Source organism: Filicampus tigris, chromosome 11 (genome assembly GCF_054856515.1).
Source record: "Filicampus tigris isolate MCC_2025a chromosome 11, RoL_Ftig_1.0, whole genome shotgun sequence".
In the NCBI taxonomy this organism is placed as follows: Eukaryota; Metazoa; Chordata; class Actinopteri; order Syngnathiformes; family Syngnathidae; genus Filicampus; species Filicampus tigris.
In genome coordinates this window covers 3982718-4001926 of record NC_141227.1, presented here as the reverse complement: position 1 = coordinate 4001926, position 19209 = coordinate 3982718, and the positions used below count along the sequence as shown (strand labels likewise).

Genomic DNA, 19209 nt, shown 5'->3' with positions numbered 1-19209 from the left:
CTAAATCAATCATTTTATGGTGACATCCCAAGTGAACCATAACGTCCGACCAATATACTGTAGAGAATAACTTGTACCTGCAGTGTGTTGATTTTGAGTGACTGTTCGAAGCAGTCGACACACTGCTGGAACTCCTTGTTGCGGAGATGTAGCAGGGCTTTGGAGCGCATGGCTCTGGCACTGCGACGGCCTGAAAGCTCCCAAGCCCGGTCATAGTACTGATGCTCTCTCAAGATGTCCCCTAGTAGGCAGTACAGACTCGGCGTCTCCTTTTTCTCCAACTCCCTACGAACGATCTCTTCAGCCTGAGTACATGGGAGGGGAAAAAAAAACACTTGTCAGATTTGTTCTGGTTAAAACAAACTCTGGTGCGATTACTCTGACAGTGTCATTCGTTCGTAACGCCATCGACCCAACCCTGGTGCGCATCAAACCGACAGACCGAGACCACTTAAGGACGTGATCTAGGTGCACTTGCAAGTGGTGTGGTTCAGTCAGTTTACTTCAACTCAAGTCTGAACAGTGCGGGATCTATGACATGAATTAGTGTTCAAATGATTGATGAGTACAGCACATGTGTCAGAAACGCTGTCTGGGGCTTGTATCCCATCTTGTGCAGGTGTGTTGCACAGACAGGCCCAACAGCCAAGCCTTTTTTTAATGTTCATTTAAGGAGCTTTTTGTCACAGCTCAGCATAAAAATAGGAGGGATGTTACAATATTGTGATATCGCGATATATCGTCATCGCCATGTCACGTTATTAATAGCAGCAAATCAGTTTAAAAGCCCAAGGTGTTTTCCATTTGTGCAGTTCCAGCACCCTCTGGTGGTTAGTTTATTAATGCAGTTTAATTTGATGCCACCTATGTTTAGGACCCACGCTAATCGCCAATAGGAGCGCATGACTGGCCAAGCCTATTTCTTTGTGAATGCTGTTATTATGTACAAAAACAGAGTATTGTGATGCCTTTTTTTTATTACAACATTGTGAGCTTTTATACAGTATCGTGAGCTTTTTATATAACGCCAAGCTCCACACAATATTGTGATAATTATCGTATCCTGATATTACCGCATCGTGACATCCCTAAAAAATAGCACAGTTTATTGAACACTGCACTGTGCTCTTAATGCGCCGGACCAATTATAAAACCACAAGTATATAATGTTGTATTTTTTAAATGTCGCAGTTTCTTCAAAGATCTGTTTGCTGTTAAATGCATACCTAGCTAATAGCAAGGAAAGGCGCTTTGTCAAAGGTCCTCTTTTAAAAATAAATAAATAAACAGTACCCCCTTTGCTTAAAGGGACACTGGGATGATCTTAACATTGGCACTTATATAATAGGTTTGCATGTAAAAATGACATCAGTACCAAAGTGTCCCCCCCAAAAGACTCTGTAGTGATTTAAGGTCTTTTTTTGTGATTCGATTTATGACAAATTTCCCCGCCCCTTTTTGGGGCGTGGCTTATGTTATGTTTTCCGTCTCAGCGGTCTACGTCACGCGAGGAAGGCATGCGTGGTAATTTTGCTCGCTTTGTCAGTTCTGTTGTCTAAAACGGTGACCGATCGCCACCAAAATGCAAATGCACATTACTACTCTTGTCCACTTCAACCTGTGAAAGTATAAAAGTGTTCTGCACAATAGTTTGGATGTATTGACATAAAACGTGATCTCATCATGATCACCTCCACAAAATCAAAAATACAGTGCGATTCCTCCTCCACTTTCACAAGCTGAAGCGGACAAGAGCATGAATGCGCAAACGAACTCCGACTGGTTATATTTCGGACATTTAGCGACGCTAAACTCATGTCTCAGGAGGGAGAGAGATGGCGGCTTGCAGCAGCAGCAGCGGGCAGATTGGAGCTTTACGCCCCCCTCTTCCCTCCCCGGTAGGATAATGGGACGGCTAATAGCAACAACTAGCTTCAGGTCGTTAAAACAAAAGGCGTTAGCACAACAACATTAGCTCCTTATTGTCCGCCCAGCGTGTGGAGGTGAAGATGAGCCTGTGTCTCCATGTCGCAGTCGCGCACGGTGTCCCTGCTTTTTGCTTGCAGCCGCCACCTTCTGCCCGAGTCAAGCGGCGTGAGAGTGACAAAAGCCCTCATCGAACAGCGAACGAAAAGTTCCAGCGAGGCTGACTGCACAGCCTATGTAGCTCTGCTAACTTCCACATTTCCTCATTCTCAAATAAATCAGCCACGGAGAGGTTAATCCTTTTGATATGGTGAAGTGGGCATTAGTAGGGATATCCACATGAATTTTGGTGACAATTGATCACCGTTTTTGGACGTTATAAGCAATGAAAGTACAATGATTTCCAATGGAGAGTTTGGAATCGGTTTCTCGCGTGACTCCGGCCGAACAAGGATAGAACGGTAGGGGGTGCGGCCATTGTTCTCATTATCAAGGGGCGTTATTCATGGAGACACTTGTTTCCTAATTTCTCCCAAATGTATTGATAAAATAGAAAATGACAACTCTTTTCATTTCCTGATCAAAAAATATATAAAATGAACTTGTTAGTGAAAACGTGGCCATCCCGGCCCCACCGTCCCTTTAAGTCTTCTAGTCACATGGAGTAGTTTGAATGCATAGCCTGTGACACATTTCTTGACTTCTACCACTCAATATCACCCCCAAAATGTAATACTTCCAGGCTTAATTTCTGCTGCAGTTAACCATAGGTCCCTTTTTATGTTGTTTGGTAGGAGGTACAATGCGGTGCGATCAGACCAAACATGAGCTGAGCTTTTCTGGCGGTGCATTTCCATATATAGTCAATGCAGTGCACACTGTAGGGCTGCACGATATTGGAAAAAAATGACATTGCGATTTTTGGGTGGTTTGTGATATATATTGCGATATTAAAAATAGAAGAATTTTCACCAGATGACTTGAATAGATTTGTTTGGGAATCATTTGGTTAACTCACCATGACATCATTCCATTCATATAATATTGTTTGATCCAGACTAAGGGGGTTCATCTGTGAATGATGATTGCTGTATATAAAAGGGATCACAGCGGTCATATCTCTGTAACATAATAGATTATTTAACATTGTATTTCAATGTAAACAGCATCAATATATTAAACATATTTTAGACAAAAAAAATAGAAAGAGCAGGTGCACTAGACCCTTGAGTCATTTCAAAAAATAGAAGAACAAAAAAACCTCTAAAGCAGCAGCAGTTATAAACACCTTTAAACTACCGTAAACTATAAAATATTTAAAAAATTAAAAAGCAGGTGTACTAGCGCTTGAGTTGTTTACAAAAATATAACATTAAGATAAAAAAAACCTTTGTGAAACTGCAGCAAAGTTGTAAACAAATTAGAACAAAAATATTAAAAATTAAAGAGCAGGTGCATTAGTCCCCTGAGTTGTTCACAAAAATATAACAATATCTAAAACGGTCTGTAAAACATATTGCATCCATGATTTGTCAGTGCTGTTTGGACTTCTTATCATAAGGAGTTATGCTGGCGAAGGAGTCTGTAATTGTTTTTCGAGTAGATGAAGTTTCACCTCGGGTCCCACTTCTTAGTTTGAACTGCTCATACAGGGGCTTGTGACGGCGATTGCAACAACAACGGCGAGGCACTGTTGGCAAAGGATGTTTTGTTGTTCTGAATCTTCCTTTTTAAAGCCGAAATACTTTCATATTTTGGATGTTGACTTTCTTTTGGGGACTAAACCCACTGCTGCTTCTACCGTTGTCGCCTCCTCCATTTCGCCTGTTAGTGTTTTCAGAGCAGAGCAGCTGGCGCAGATGAAGCATTTGAAGTCCATTTCGCCGTGGTAGGTTGAAGCGAACTTTTGCCAGCATCAAGAATCGGGAAAAGCCAATCAGCGTGAACATTGAATGTACATTACACGCAGGCTAAGCACAAGCAGACACACAGCCAAATAAAGTTGTGGTGAAATAAAAACAGTGTGGGACAATATCATTGCAGTCTTTAAAACCGAAAGGTAGACAACAGCGAGGTTCCTTCATCACACGGGGCTGAGCCAAAAATAGACAGGCTTGGAGAATGAAAAAAGGAAGTTGGCGTATCTGGAGAGTGGATTTGCAGCTGTTCAACTGTCAACCGAGATAGCATTTAGCAGCCAACATAACCACCGGTCACCAGACTGACTAGTGACGTTCAAACTTTTTTTCCCCCTATCAGAGGAGTTCACACGTGGCGAAAAAAATGGGATTATAATGGAAGGGGACACAGCATCTGCTTGTCTTCCTGAGCATTGTGCGAAAACAGCTTTTGAATGATCACTATGCTTTTTTGAAGAAGGGTTTAGAATTTCACTCAAAGGAAGAGTTTGCAATTTTGAAAACGAAAAATCTCAATTTGTCATAAAGAGGATCCCTGCATATTTGAAGTTTGCCATCTATTCTTATTTGCAGAAATCCCCACTTGCCTTTTTTATTTTTTGCACTATTCCCCCCTTAATCATGTTTTTTTTTTAACCTAATGCCTTGCTAAATTTTTTCCAGATTTTTTTTTCATGGCATATAGGGGAGCATCAATTATTCACAGATTTTTGCTATTCACGCTTGGTCCTGTGTATTTGTTGAAACAGTCAATTTGACTTGACAGTTGGACAAGATAAATATGATCTGTGAGAAAAACAATCATTTTGTGCATCTAATTTGATACCTAAGAACCCACTATGGCTAAATTGGCAACCTGTTAATACAGCTCTGCCAATTTTCTTCTTAATTCCACCCAGTAAGACACATTAAGCAAACACATTTTGGATTGCTTCAGCACTTCTGGCCGTGAAATTCTTGAGAGCATCGGCACCTTCACCAGCAGTATGTTCACAACAGTTCTGGTACTTTACACTTGACACCCTTTTTGCGGAATGCTGGACTGTTTGCACTACTGCAGCATTTGGCCGTGGTGTTTAACTGAGCGGAGAATATCAGCGCTAAAGGACTTTTGCCCTTTCATCTACGGTGATACAACAGCAAGGAGCTTCGCCCCGCATGAAGCTAGCTGGTCGGCCGAAGAATGCATTCCCAGAGGAGATATGGAGCGGGACGGGAGCTGGCGCTAAAATGAAGTGAAGGGGGAGGGAGGACTAAATGGGACAGGAAAATTGAACCCGTTCTTCTGTGTGCGTGTTACTCGCCCATCGATGAACTATTAGAAAACTGTCGTTGTTTTTTTACATTCAAACTCCGCTTGTAGAAAACCTGAGTGACATCATGCATGCTGTGGTCGTGAGATTACAATTTCGGTGTCTCGGTAAACATCTCGGATCCTGACGGCCTCAGACATGCCGCTGGAGACTTCAATTCTGCTCCTCTCTATCATCCGTAACAAATTCACAAGACATGAGGGAATACAACTTTGCACCTCCTGTCTGCAAAATGGCATGTTAAGGGAGCTCTTGTGTATTTTAATTAGAAATGAATATATTATTTAGTAATTTATGATGGTCTTTTATGTTGTACGTACAGCACTTTGTTACAGCTGCAATCGTAATTTTTAACTACCATAGTAATGATGTTGAATGAGTTAAATTTCACAAATATGTCTTTTGTGATTATGGGTTGTTGTTTTTTTTAATTACAAACTCTTTAAGTATGGACACATGTCAGAGAAACTTACAATGTCATGTAAACAAACAGCCAAAACAACTGGCTGTATAGTACAACAGATCTAATCGTTTTTGCAGTTTTCTGTGTTTTTTATTTTTTTCATTTCAGTACATCTGTATTTCTTTTATAGACCTTGAGTTCGAAATAAACCACTGAGTTGAAATTCCTATGACTTACTATCTTGCTTTATTTAACATCCCTCTTTTGCTTGCCCTTGTCTGTATGACCTGAATAAAATTGTGTGCAAAATGTAATCAGACTGAAACCAGCATCCATGATTTACACATTTGTCTTTGAGTTTTCGTTTTGGTCGAAGGGGCGGGGAATGATACATTTATTTAAATTGATGATGATCATTTTTGTTGATCTTGTGGAACAACTTGAGGTCATGGCAGTAGCCAGCAGAGGCACAGCTAATTCAGGCTCAAGTAGACTGCAGTGGAAGAAACTAAAGCAGGAAGTGCATTCCCTATTGGATAAAATGTTGATTTTTGGTATTCTTTTTGAATGTAAATGTGAATTTGTATACCTTGCCGTGTTGTCCAAGTCTCTCGTAGCATATGATGACATCTTCCCATAGCTGCAGCTTTTCGTAAATGAGTAGAGCTGAACTGATGCAGGCAAGGTCTGTCAGAAGCCTCGCCAACTGTTTCTGTAGAGAAAGCCAGACATAGCGATGTCACAATATCGGCAATATCGCGATATTAAAATTGCCACGATATATCATCCTGGTTAGTTTATTAATGCGGTTTAATTTGATGCGACCTATGTTTAGGACCCAAGCTAATCGCCAATAGGAGCGCATGACATGATTTCTTTGTGAATGCTGTTATGTACAAAAACAATATTGTGAGTTTTTTTTATTTTTTATATGACCTCCCTTTTTTTTTTTTTTTTTTTTACAATACCGTGAGCGTTTTTTATATCGCCAACCTCCCCACAATATTGTGATAATTATCATATTCTGAGGTTCATATCGTAGTATTATCGTATCGTGACATCCCTACCGGACATTTTTTATTTATTTATAATATTTATTTATTCGGCACATTATTTTTCTCTCGAGACTGCCGCACCTAGCTCTTCTCCCGCTGGCTGTTTTCCTATCTGCAACGCATATGCACAGTGGTTGTAATCTGGGTCCTATCTAACGTAAACAGAAGCATTGTGGGTAAAGTAGTGTCAGGGCTAATTCGTTTTGGCAACAGGGTCTGAAATTTACGGCGCATTTCACCAAATATACTCAATACAATGCAAACCTGGCTTTCATGGCAGCATGATGGGGATGCCCAATAATTTTTAAAAAAGGAAGCAAGTTATGGCTTATGCCTGATTTCATATGTGACATAGGCACAGTTGTGTCTAGAAGCTAGCTGCAGTTAGCATACACACGTTACGGTGTGTTTGATGTAACGCTCCTATTTGGTACGCTAACACGTCGTAGCATCATCTATGGATTAAATAACCATTATTCAGTGAACTCGTGTTTATTAACAACCACTCTCTCTCTTTTCGTTTAATACAAGTTGAATGTACTATTGTCTTAATTGTCTTCAAGATTAGTTTGTACATAAAGAATTCAAGCAGTAAACCAATGATGGTTATGCTGCTTGCTGCTGCGATTTGCCGCGATTTATATATTATCCGATTAGTCCACTAATCGCAAGTACTGTTAGTGATTAGTCGACTAGCAAAATAATCGTTTGTGGCAGCCCTAGCATATATATGTATATGTTATGGCTGCACAATATATCACATTTTTTTTTTCGATATATAAGTGTCCACTAGAAGGCAGACTATGCCTGTGAGAACAATACTGCAGGGATGGAACGCACATAAAAAAGCACTGTACAGTCTAGTGCAGGCAAGCCATGGCTGATCCGTCATATTGCAGAAGAGAAGGGTGGTCTTTCTTTTTCAAAGAACCCAACGCAACACATCAGCCAGTTCACCTGACCCAGTTCGGGACGAATAGAGGGACGGACGAAAACCCACCTCCGCCTTAAAAGACTTCTCGTCCTCCGTCCGTCCACCCACAAAATGTGCATCCGTCTGGTAAAGCCTATGTTAATTTGATGGCACGCCTTCACATTTAAATACGAAATGCGGTGTGAAAAGAGCATCAATGTGAAATTGTGTAGTATTGCTATCAATTTTTGTGAATTGAAAATATAATTTGGCATGAAAACAAAGCACACTTAGACCAAGCACACTTGCAACTCCAGGCAATAAAAAGGACCTTCTTTTTTTCAGGCCATTCTCCATCATGAAAAAATTCCTCACATCACCAGCTGCAATCAAGAGCCTCGACCTACTTTCTTGTCCCCAGGCTGCAATAGAGACTCTTCAATTCCAGCTTTATTGCTGTTATCAGTTATTAGATGGCGCCTGGCTGAGCGCTACTCCCCAAAATGCTCTTTCCCTCTTTCAGGCATTCTTCCTCCATCAATGCCTCAGACAAGTGTAAATTATTCTATTACTGCAGACTTTTTTTTTTAATACTCATATCTCAGGCATGTTATCATGTTTATTTGTCTTCCAAGCATTTATGATGCTTTGTGGCTCAACAGCTGTTGACATTTGTTTTATAGTTGTGTCCTCATGCAATCCTTTTGCTTGCGAAAAGCATCGGCTCATTTTCAAAGGTACCGATGGTCCGCCAAAATTGGAAAACAGCAAAGTAAACAAGGACTTAATTTTATACAGTCAAAATCTATTTAGGATACATTTTGAAGCCTCACTTTGGTTTGGTTGGACATTATTTCCTAGACAGTCTTCATGACACCCATTGGTGGTTTGCTATACACTGGAGAGGAATGGCACAGCACAATATATTTAACTTGCGAATTAATAAAATGGATTAATCCAAATTAAAGGCATTGACGATGTCTCCATCTGTAATTAGCAAAATGTATACCTCTGCCAAGTGCTAGTGGCACATCTTTATGAATATGTCCCCAATTTTGAATTTGTGGACAGCAAAACGCTAAATCTAGTTGCTGCTAGAATTTTACCTTGTCGACCGGTATTAGTAGAGAACTGCAAGATTGTTTATACTAGAGAGCCACACATACGGAGTTAATGTGGCGTTCCATGTGGTGACACAGACAGTGCGTCTTTTCAAGTCAAATCTACCATCTGCTGTGGCCACACAACTGAATGTGTCACAGAAAAACAAAAAACAATCACACTCTTTGTTACCTGGACAACCCATCTGGTTGGAGCTTGGCAGCAGTAAAAGACTTTCAAACGCTCAGTCAAGGGACAGTTCTTGTCTTCAAAATGGTCTACTATTGCCTGAAAGAGAAAACACAAAACGTGCTGCAGAATAAAACATATTCCCTTCTGACAAGATTATTGCAAATCATTTTTATCAACTGACGTGCTATTACCTTTGATTTGACAGCAACCCCCAAAATAGACATGTAGCATTTCAACTTTGATGGGTTTACGATTAGTAGGGATGGGCACTGATAAGATTTTATCAATACTACTACTTTCACTGATACTGCTTATGGATACGGTGCCTTAATAGTATTCTTAACGGTCGTTTTTTTGTTTGGAAAAACACCAAGACAAAAATATTAGAACTCACACATTTTTTTAAATAAATGTACTTGCCTTGCAACTACAACAACATTCATGTAAAATAAATAAATACAAAGAAAATGATTTGGAAAAAAAACGGTTATACTGTTGAACAGTATATAAACAATTATTTAGTGTAAAAGAAAACTTGTGCAGAGCAACAAGGCTGGAACATGTGGTCGGGCTGCAAAAAGCACTTGTGTGAGTTGAGATGCACATTTTCTCTTGCTTGCGTTTCCTTCTCACATTTGAATGATTGACTACACTTGTGGCAATGTGCATTGAGCAGCGACGTTACGACGTCATCACTCCGTCTCTCTCCAGTAGTGTTAATTTCATCAACGAAAACTATGCAACTACGGTTTCAGTCGGTTTGCAAGTTTACTTGAAGCAGACAGAAGAGCTCATTTAGGAGCTGCAAGCGAATATAGATCACCTGGGCAGCTACACGTGGATGCATACTAAAAACTAAAACAATTCATCTCGATCAGGGGTCGGAAACCCGCGGCTCTTTCATCCTTATGTTGCGGCTTGGGAAGATAAATTATAAGTGTCCAACTGGAGTGTATGTGATTCGTCTCAAAAACGTGTATCATGTCTTATCATTAAGACAAAGTTTTGAACTCCTTTCTTCAGACCTTGTGCAATTTCGGTGATCAGCATTCGCCTTCTTCAGAGAGGTTTGACAGCACTTGACGTGTCAGTGGGCAGCCGGTGTGCTCAGAAAGCTCTGAGACATCAAAACTGCACAATATCTGAAGTATTTTATTTGTGTGTGTTTGTTTGTTTAATTGTAGTTGTAAATTGTAATATTATGGTGATCTTGAAATATTAGAATTAAAATATACATCATCGCTGTCGGTTCGAAAACCTCAGAAGTCCAAATATGGCTAACATTTTTTGTGCAAATCGATTCTAATGATCCATCCCTACTTCGTCTGTAATTTTTTTCTTTTCTGGCTAATATAAAGCGGTGACAATAGTAAATACTCAAATAAAGCACAATTTCACTGATGCCAAGTGCTAGTTGCACATCTTTGAGTAAAGAACACATAAGTTGACCGCAACTTATGTGTGTACGACACAATGACGTATTTTTAGACAATAACAAGTGAAAATAGTAAATTTCGCTGGATTACGTTGGCTTGTTTGTTCCTCTATTCTGTTACAAATACGTCGGTATTTTCATTGTCTAAAAGCATATATCTTTACCATATATCACGTTCCACTGGTTCAAATTCAATCAAATGATCACAATCGTTATCAGGCTTGTGCAAAGCTTGCTGATGAGCGGATCATTTGAATCAGGTGTGTTGCAGGCAGGGAGAGATGGACAACAGGCTGGATAGGGGCTTTTGAGGATCGGACTTGAGCACCCCTGCCCTTTACCTTTTTTTATCATGTTATTTTGATGTGTGGGATCGGTATTTGTTTAATAGCGGCGGCCCAGCATCACCTACTCGGGTTTTGAAGCCGTTCTACCAGTCTGCATCCAAACAAAACACAGGTTTCGCACAGGTAGGATATCTTGGCAGAACACCAAGGTTGGGAGTATGGGGGCGCTAAGTCACCGGCTTGGAAGGCTCCGACGAGTGAGGTTTTAAAATGTACACTCACATGGGTTAGCTCTGTTGCTACGAATGTAGCATCCAAGCATTTCTTTCTAGACATAACTAATTGATTTACACTCAATTCAACCGTTACACTAAATCAATCGAAAATTAATTTCTCCAAGACCGTTAGCACCGGGGTTCTGTACCTATCCCTAAGTATAAGGCCTACATAAACACTTGGCTCATTAGATCAAACTCCAATATAAATCACTGAGGGCAGAGAACATTTACAGCAATAAAATCTAAACTCAACATGAAGTGTGAAGAAGCTAGACCGAACTTACTTCAACTTTGGAATCTTTCCTTATGAACAACATACTGGGTAATGTTCCAAATGAACAATACTGATAGAAATTTATGTCCTCTTATTATCCATGTGGCACAAATGCATTTCTATATAAAACTGGGCAAAAAAAAGAAAAAAAGAAAAGAAAAGCTAAATAATAACAAAACAAAAGTAGTCCATAACACTGACATTTCCATTTCCATACATTATGTGGTTCCATTTGGCCTGCCGTCTTCTTGGAAAAGGCCTCATCTTTCCTTAACAATGCAATCGTCATGCAGATAACCCACACAGAATCCAGAAAGATACATCTTTATTCGGGCCCGACCAATTAATCGGAGGGACAATTAAATCGGCTGATTATGGCCCTTTAACTCATTCACTGCCGACACTTTCAGACCCTCTTTTCCCCTAACGTTTGAATAAATTTGAAAAAAAATATGAATCAATTCCTGGGATTGAATGTCTGCTATCTGGACTGTGAAAAGACGTAAATATGTCCTTGGCAGTGAATGAGTTAAACATCGACCAAAATAATCGGCCAAATGGCCAATGTTTGTCAATTGTTTTTACCTTCATGTTCTCTAACCATTTACAGCCATTGCAAATAAGATTGGCTTCATTATTTATTACACAAATTTAATCAATAACCTGGTATCCTTACATATATATTATGAAACGTGTTAATAAGATCATTCCAAGGACCTGTTATTCAAAACCAAGCAAATCTTATTTTTTCCAAGCAATGCGTGGTTGAGCAATGCAAGTTGCGCAGGAATGCACCTGTATGTCATTATTTTACACACAACCTAAAGTCAAGATTTGTTTAAAAAAAAGAATACATATCAGCAAGGCCCGAATCTTTATAACACTAATGATGAGCTGATGTTCACGCCACAAACGCCACCACGTAGTTTACCTGAGTTTGCATCATGGCTCTCTCAATACATCGGGAACTCCCTTTTTCCAGTTTGGTCCTGAGGCAAAGTGCAGTCACCTCCACAGCCCAGAACTTGGGCTGAGACAGTAAACACTGTAGACACACAAAATAGACATGCACTGTACATTTCAAGTAATGAAAGAAAAGATTGGAAGACAACATTTTTTTATTACCATCGTAATGAAGGAAGCACATGTTCGATGTGATTACAAATGATGCTTAGCAGTGCTTTCCTCTGTTCGAGTACGAGAAAATGTCACTACTTGTTCATTGTTGTTATTGCAACAACATCAAATTGTCATGCTGCATCTTAAGACCGTTTTAACAAAAAATAATATCTTCACAATGTGATTCTTACTATTATTGTCTTAAAAATGAAGTACAGTGTACCACCCTATATTTGCAGCACTTGCGAACTTGTCGAGTCAGAGATTTTGGGGGGAACCTAACCGCCCTTATTCGCCCGATAACTCATATATTTGCTGTTTTTGTGCTCAGTAACAGTATTCCTTGATCTGTCCTTAAAAAAAAAGGAGTCCTTTGCTGCCATTTTGTGGCATCTATGGGCAATATCTATGTACTGTATAAACATTTTGGGGGTTTTGGGTGAGTCGCCTGCAGATTTTTACTCTTCGCAGATGGACTTTGCCCCTATTCCCCTTCAATAGTGGGGAACACTGTATACCTTTGTTATGCTTAGCGGAGAGTGGGGTAAATAGTGCCAATTTTTACTTAAAGTGACTTTTACGTAAGGGATGACAGGAATGTCTCCAAATAAAATATGTACATACAGTTTAGGGATGTTGTGCATCCTTCGGAGTAATCACTTTGGATCTAAAATAAGCGGTTTGAGAAATATAGCCTTAGAAAAAAAACGTGGTTTTGAGGCACAACTTGCCCCTAGTGCGGGATAAATTGCGCCATTAGTCAGAAATCACTGGGGTAAATTATGCCATTGATAACTGAAGTAAAAAAGATCATTTTAATCTCACAAACGATAATGCTACATAAAAGCAAGACAAATTCAATACAAAGGTACTTGTTAAATGTTTATTTAAAGTTTTAACATAATCAAAGGCCAATTTGCTTCAACGAGGCCTAGCGCCACATGAGCACATGGTCAGAACAAAATGAATATTCCGAAATGAGCACCTAACTGCATCTGCATCTGAACATCATCTACTACTAGACATTCCACTTGTCAGTGCTGCAGGGGAATGTGAACTTGTGCTCCCTTCTAGCTGTACCACAAGCCCATTTTTTTCCTATCCATATATCTTTTTATGGTCATACTGCAGATCTCCATCTCTTTTCTAATCTGACGTATAGTCTTCCTCTGTTGCACCTCTTTCACTGCTCCTCAAGAGGGGTTGAAACCCTGTCTGTCTTCCTTTTGTATCTGCGTAACATGATGGATTTTGGTCAAAAATTAAGAATCGTGCATGGTTTTAGTGATCAAATGTAAGAATACAATTTACAATAGCAAAATACAAAGTAACATATAGTAAACAATCATAAATTGGGGGAAGTTATGCCATTGGCACAAATTACCCCAAGCCCACCATTTTGAAAGAAATGCATCCTCGAGCTGTTTTGAGCTAGCATCATGCTAACTGTTTAGACTCATGACGTAGCTTACTAAACCACTATAACAGAACTTTATTCAAAGTTTTCTATAATTGTTCAAACACAGCAATCAAAAAACCGTCAGCATGGAAATTTTACTTCGGAGGGCAAAACAATGTTTTTGGAAGTTAAATGTGCTTAACTATCAAGCAATGTTTATCCCTTCTTTGCAAGATGAGCGAAATGGATGCCTCTTCAAAAATATGGGGTCACATAAACAACTTCCTCTATGGTTGTCTAAATAACAAGGGTGGCACTACTTGTCCCTTGGCACAAATAACCCGACTCTCCCGTGCTTGCTTCATATCTGAATGTGCTTTTTCGGTGACATATTACAGGAATTGAAGAGCAACATTGGTATATGGTATATTTGAATTCAGACTGAAAATATATCTACCCGGTATGTCATTTTTGCTTTTTGTCACTTTTGCACAGTGCTAAATCATATTGGGGAACAAAGTTTGAATTGTACGCAATTTCTTAAATGGTTCATGATGTTAGCTTGGATCACATGCAGCTTTGGCCGTCGGCTAAAAATGTGAGTGATTCAGAATTTGGAGCATAATCACACTGCAGTAAGTCTGTCCTTTCAAACAACTTGGAAGAAACAACATTCATCAAGATTTATGAGGCCATTTCTCTTTTGTAGTATTTTGTAGTTAGTTAACCCATAAGAGATGAGAATGTTTGAAAAGTTTGCTTTTTTTAATTCTGGGAAAAAAGAAAAAGGCATCCAAATCACATCTTTTGAGGTGTGCTTTTGATATTGGGAGTTTGAGTTTTTAGTCAAATATGATGCGCAATGAATTCAATGTGCAGTGGAATAATTCACTTTTGTCTTGATGTGATGCTACTCTACAGACAAAGAGGAAAGACTTTTTCAGAGATGGCCTTTTGGCAGCAATGGAATATGCCGTATAACTGTTGCTATTCTTAAGTCTTTCATGTTAACGACCTTCAAAGAAGTTGAAATTAAAAAATGTGGTTCCTAAGACCCAAATTAATTTTTTTTGAATGCTTTGTATGCCAATGTGCATGTAAAAGTTTAATCTGCTGAATGCCTCAGTAGACTCGAGTGAAAACTCAGCAACAGTTGATACTATTGTTTAAGCTCCCTCTACAGGACATGTGTCAAATTCTAGTCCTCGAGGTCCGCTATCTGGCATGTTTTAGATGTTTCCCTTCCCCAACACACCTGATTCAAATCATCAGCAAGCTCTACAGGAGCTTGATTTCGATTCTGATCATTTAAATCAGGTGCGTTGGAGAAGGGAATCATCGAAAACATGCAGGATAGTGGCCCGCAAGGACAGGAGGACCCGAATCAATAATTGAAACCAGAACATCTCGACTGTGTGGCAGTGGTGTGCTAACCAAATACTCCACTTTTTAGTTAAATATGTTTCTCTATGCTTTTAGAGTTAGTTTAACGCTGGTCAAATTTTGCACATCACACCATAGTTTGCTTTCAAGCGGACCGAAACCAACTCTTCCAAGTGGTCTCAGGCCACATCAGTTTGTTTGAACTAAACCTCATATTAAACGGTTTAAACTTGAGATGTCCCATTTGCTTTCCAATTTCAGCGTGTTTCATAGCCGTGCTTTGCATCCACAAATTTGTAACTAGGTGACAATGGTGGGTAGTCTCACTGCGTTAAGCCGGGTACACGCTAACACAATCCGATTTTGCCATTTCCCGATGAAGGGTGTCAAACGGCTTATAAAACCTACCCACACGATTCATTATACCAGAGGTGTAAGAGATTTAAGGGATTTGTCCCAAAAATGTCCAAAATGGGTCCGGGCATAAAATCTTAAATATCAAACATGTTCAATATTAATGACCCATAACCTATCTTTATGCATGGAGTTTGTCACAGATAAATAATATTTTAAGATTTGAAAACTCCTTATGTGTGTTTGCGGCCCGGCCTGAGATACAACGCCGTGCAAAGTAACTACTGCTCTTGTGGATGAGAAATGACACACTGGGACAGAGGTCAGTAACTGGCGAAGACAGCCAGACATGTGACAACCATCTAACCAGCCTGCAGATTCCTGGATCTACATGTAGACTGGGAAGATGCCTGCTCACAGAGCCAGCAGCATTCCTATCACACATGGGTACGTTGCATTTATGTTGCAACCTGATGACGACAGCAAAAGATCTCAAAAATTCGATAAACAGGTCAAATGCTCTTTTTTTTTCACCCCAGTGGCCCATTTTTATGTCCAGGACACTACAATTACCGTACTATGTGGCAAATAAATGCTGTAGCGCGTGTGTGTGTGTGTGTGTGTGTGTACGATTTATTTTTATGGTGGTGTCCTTCTTGGTCATCACACATGAAGTCCACTTCTGCTTTCCCGATTCAAAATAATGCTTGAGGAGTTTTTTTTCTGCCTCTTGACCAACCCTGTCAGAAGGCCATCTTCAAAATAAAATCTTACCAAATAACTGCCTTGCTACACTTTTATTTTGAAGTTGTTCCCGTTAGCATCTAGTGGCTGACTTGGTTCGTCTTCCCGACTAGAGAGGCCCAAAGCCCAATTTACATTGCGTGTTCAAAAGCTAATTAAGGACGCTAAACTAACTCTAATTACGCCGACATTGTATGATATCGCATCTGTAACCAGTAATAACCGCTAATGGCTAGCAGCTAGCTGCTAAGCGGCTGCCGGATATAGGCTGGCAAGAGCCGTCGAACTACTTTTGAAAGGCGGGTGAAAATAACTGCGCACTTTGATGCTGACAGCCTGACACAGTTGCAGTTCCTACTGATCAATTTTGAACAAACCTGACTTTCTTAAAAGTTCTGTTTTAGCTGACCAAATCACTACTTTCTTTCTGATTTCTCTTTGTCCCACACTCATTCATTTTCTTCTAGAGAAGAAAATACAGTTTGCTGCTATCCACAGGTTTAAGTTTAGTATGACATATGATCTCAAAATGAAAACAAATTGGTAGCTCATTAATCAATTTTTATTTCTCTATTCATAATTTTTCTTTAGCCAAGTGTTTTTTATTTCTATTTTATCCTAATACTCGATAAATGAATAGAACTTTCAATAGGATATCCGAATACCAAAATATTCAATAGCTGCAGCTCTAGCTCAAACGACAACGGACGGTGCGATCTGACACTAATGTACCTTGACCTTGGAGTTCACCTTTAATTTCTTTGGAGATTGTTATCACCCTTTAAATAAGTCGACTGACTGATTACAAGTTTGAAGATACCCGTGATCCTAATTAGAAGACACAACTTAGTTGAACATGTCCTTATAGTCAAATTATTTACAATCTTTTCTAAGATGTACCATGATTTTTGTCCAATTCTGTTTCATGAGGTTTTTTTTAATTATGTTGAACAATTCAAAAGTAATGTAATGTAATGTCAGATTTTCGCTTGCTAATTTTCATTATACCTTTAAAATGTATTATTTGTTTTCTCAGATTCATTTTTTTGTGACCACTGTAGGCATTTCTTACAATAACAGAGGGGTACCAACCATTTTTCGCACTTCTTTCACTCTGTCTCTCCTGCCTGCATGTGTGTGAGCTAGTTCAATGTGTGCTTTAAAACGCAAAGTACATCAGAGGGTGAGTTGAATTTCCCTTTGGGGGACTATAATGAGCATCATAATGAGGAAAATGTTAATTACATCCTTACTTTTAAGATGATGGGCTCACTTGTATAACCACATTATTCAGCGCATTCAGGAAATCTGGGAAACAACTTTTTTCCCGTCCTCATAATTCCCTTATTTTTCATTACTCCTCATTTCCATGACAACATTTACAAATCAATGCAGGCATTTGAAATATTTACCTCATCCTACTACATTTCTCAACTAATTCACACCATTCCAACTTCAAAATGTTCATCTCATTTTGGACACCTTGGGAACTACTGTATAATTTTAACAAAATGTCCACATTTTATTAGTCTACATTTTCTAAGACGTTTACAACATTCTTACATATTTATCTCCTCCTCCACATTTAAACTCCAAGGCAAACCATTCCAACTTCAAACTGAACTTTACAGATCATTCAGGGAGATACAGATTAAGTTAATATTACCCAAATTCCCATGTTCACATTAAAATTCCCAACAGATATTTTACAAATTTACTTACACATTTCTTGACCCAGTCAAAACATTCTATCAAATGACCAAAATTCTGACATTTTCCTAATACAATTCCCCAAATATTTCTGACATTTACTTCCTCATTTACCTCCTTCTTCCACACAAAAAGTGAGTGAGTGAGTGAGTGAGTGAGTGAGTGAGTGAGTGAGTGAGTGAGTGAGTGAGTGAGTGAGTGAGTGAGGAAAAACAACATAATCAAGTCAATCAGTTGGTCTGGGGCACACATGTCACAAGTACGGTAACTCAAACAACAAATTAAATATTAATATGAGAGACAATATTTTTTGTCGTGTCATAAGCAACAGAATGATTTGGCACCAAACAATTCCAGATGGATCTGTTAACCTCTAGAGACCTGCTGTTTTTCAGTTTTAATTTCCTGTTCTGACAGGCACTCTTATCAGCCTGGACAGATTCAGGATCGTCACCGAATAAGCCAACTGCGCTATCGTATTACTTTGTTGAGATGTCTCCAGACGAACTGTTGAATTAAAGAGACAGGCTTGTCTTCCAACGTTAATCTGTCGCAGTTTAGTTTTCAATGATGGAAGTCGACTTGGGTCCCTGACGCTCAAGTGGCGAGCGGGATAACTTGAAGACATCAGGAACGCCTCATTACGCCAAGATGACCTCACAATGACCGAAGTCTGATGACAATGAATTAATGGCTTTTGCAGCTGCTCTAAGTAAAAACAGCTCGCTATTCACACTTGAACAAAAATTACAGGGGAATCTCTAAAGACGAACGTAATCTGTAACAAGATGGTCAACCATTTGTTCTGCTTTCAAACCCATTTTTTTCCATAGGAAATAATTGCAGCATAAAAAAAAAATCCAGGGTTGATCTCCTGACATTTTGTAATGTCATATGTACAACTGGTATGAACTAAAGGTTTTACCAAACTTTACGGAGGGAAAAAAAAAAGTAAACTAGACTTTAAAGTAGACTTTAAAGGGATTTATTTTTCTTCTCACATTATGCTCTTTTCTAGTGCTTCTTTTGATATGACGGTTGACAAATTACACAAAAAGCCAAAGAAGGAAAATCTTTTGTCAATCCTTTGATGCCAGCTGAACTGCTTTCTGATGAGATGCTGATGTGACGTCAGCATGACAGTCAGTTGATTTTTAAATTTGTACTTAACTTATTAACTTAAAAATTGAGTTGAATTCCAAACTCAGGTGCGTTAAACTTATTAGTTCTACTGTATAAGGTCTGTACCCTACATAAAATATTTTTGTTTCATGAAATTGTTTGGTAAACCAGATGAACTTGCCAAGTCGCAACAATTACATATTTGAGAATAGGGCTCAGTCTAAGGGCGCCTGTCCTGTTCAAGTGAAAATTGACATTTTCTGGAAGTCACCAGCAACTCGA

General features: G+C 39.1%; 1 protein-coding gene across 1 annotated transcript in view; it reads right to left on the bottom strand.

Moving 5' to 3' along the window:
- ttc27 (tetratricopeptide repeat domain 27) overlaps positions 1-19209 on the bottom strand; it is a 66097-nt gene that overhangs the window by 11677 nt on the left and 35211 nt on the right. The window contains exons 10-13 of the mRNA XM_086045871.1: positions 12028-12141; positions 8823-8918; positions 6151-6273; positions 78-305 (exon numbers count right to left, since the gene is read on the bottom strand). Of these exons, the coding sequence (XP_085901997.1) occupies positions 78-305; positions 6151-6273; positions 8823-8918; positions 12028-12141 (561 nt within the window). The remainder of the gene's footprint in view (positions 1-77; positions 306-6150; positions 6274-8822; positions 8919-12027; positions 12142-19209) is intronic.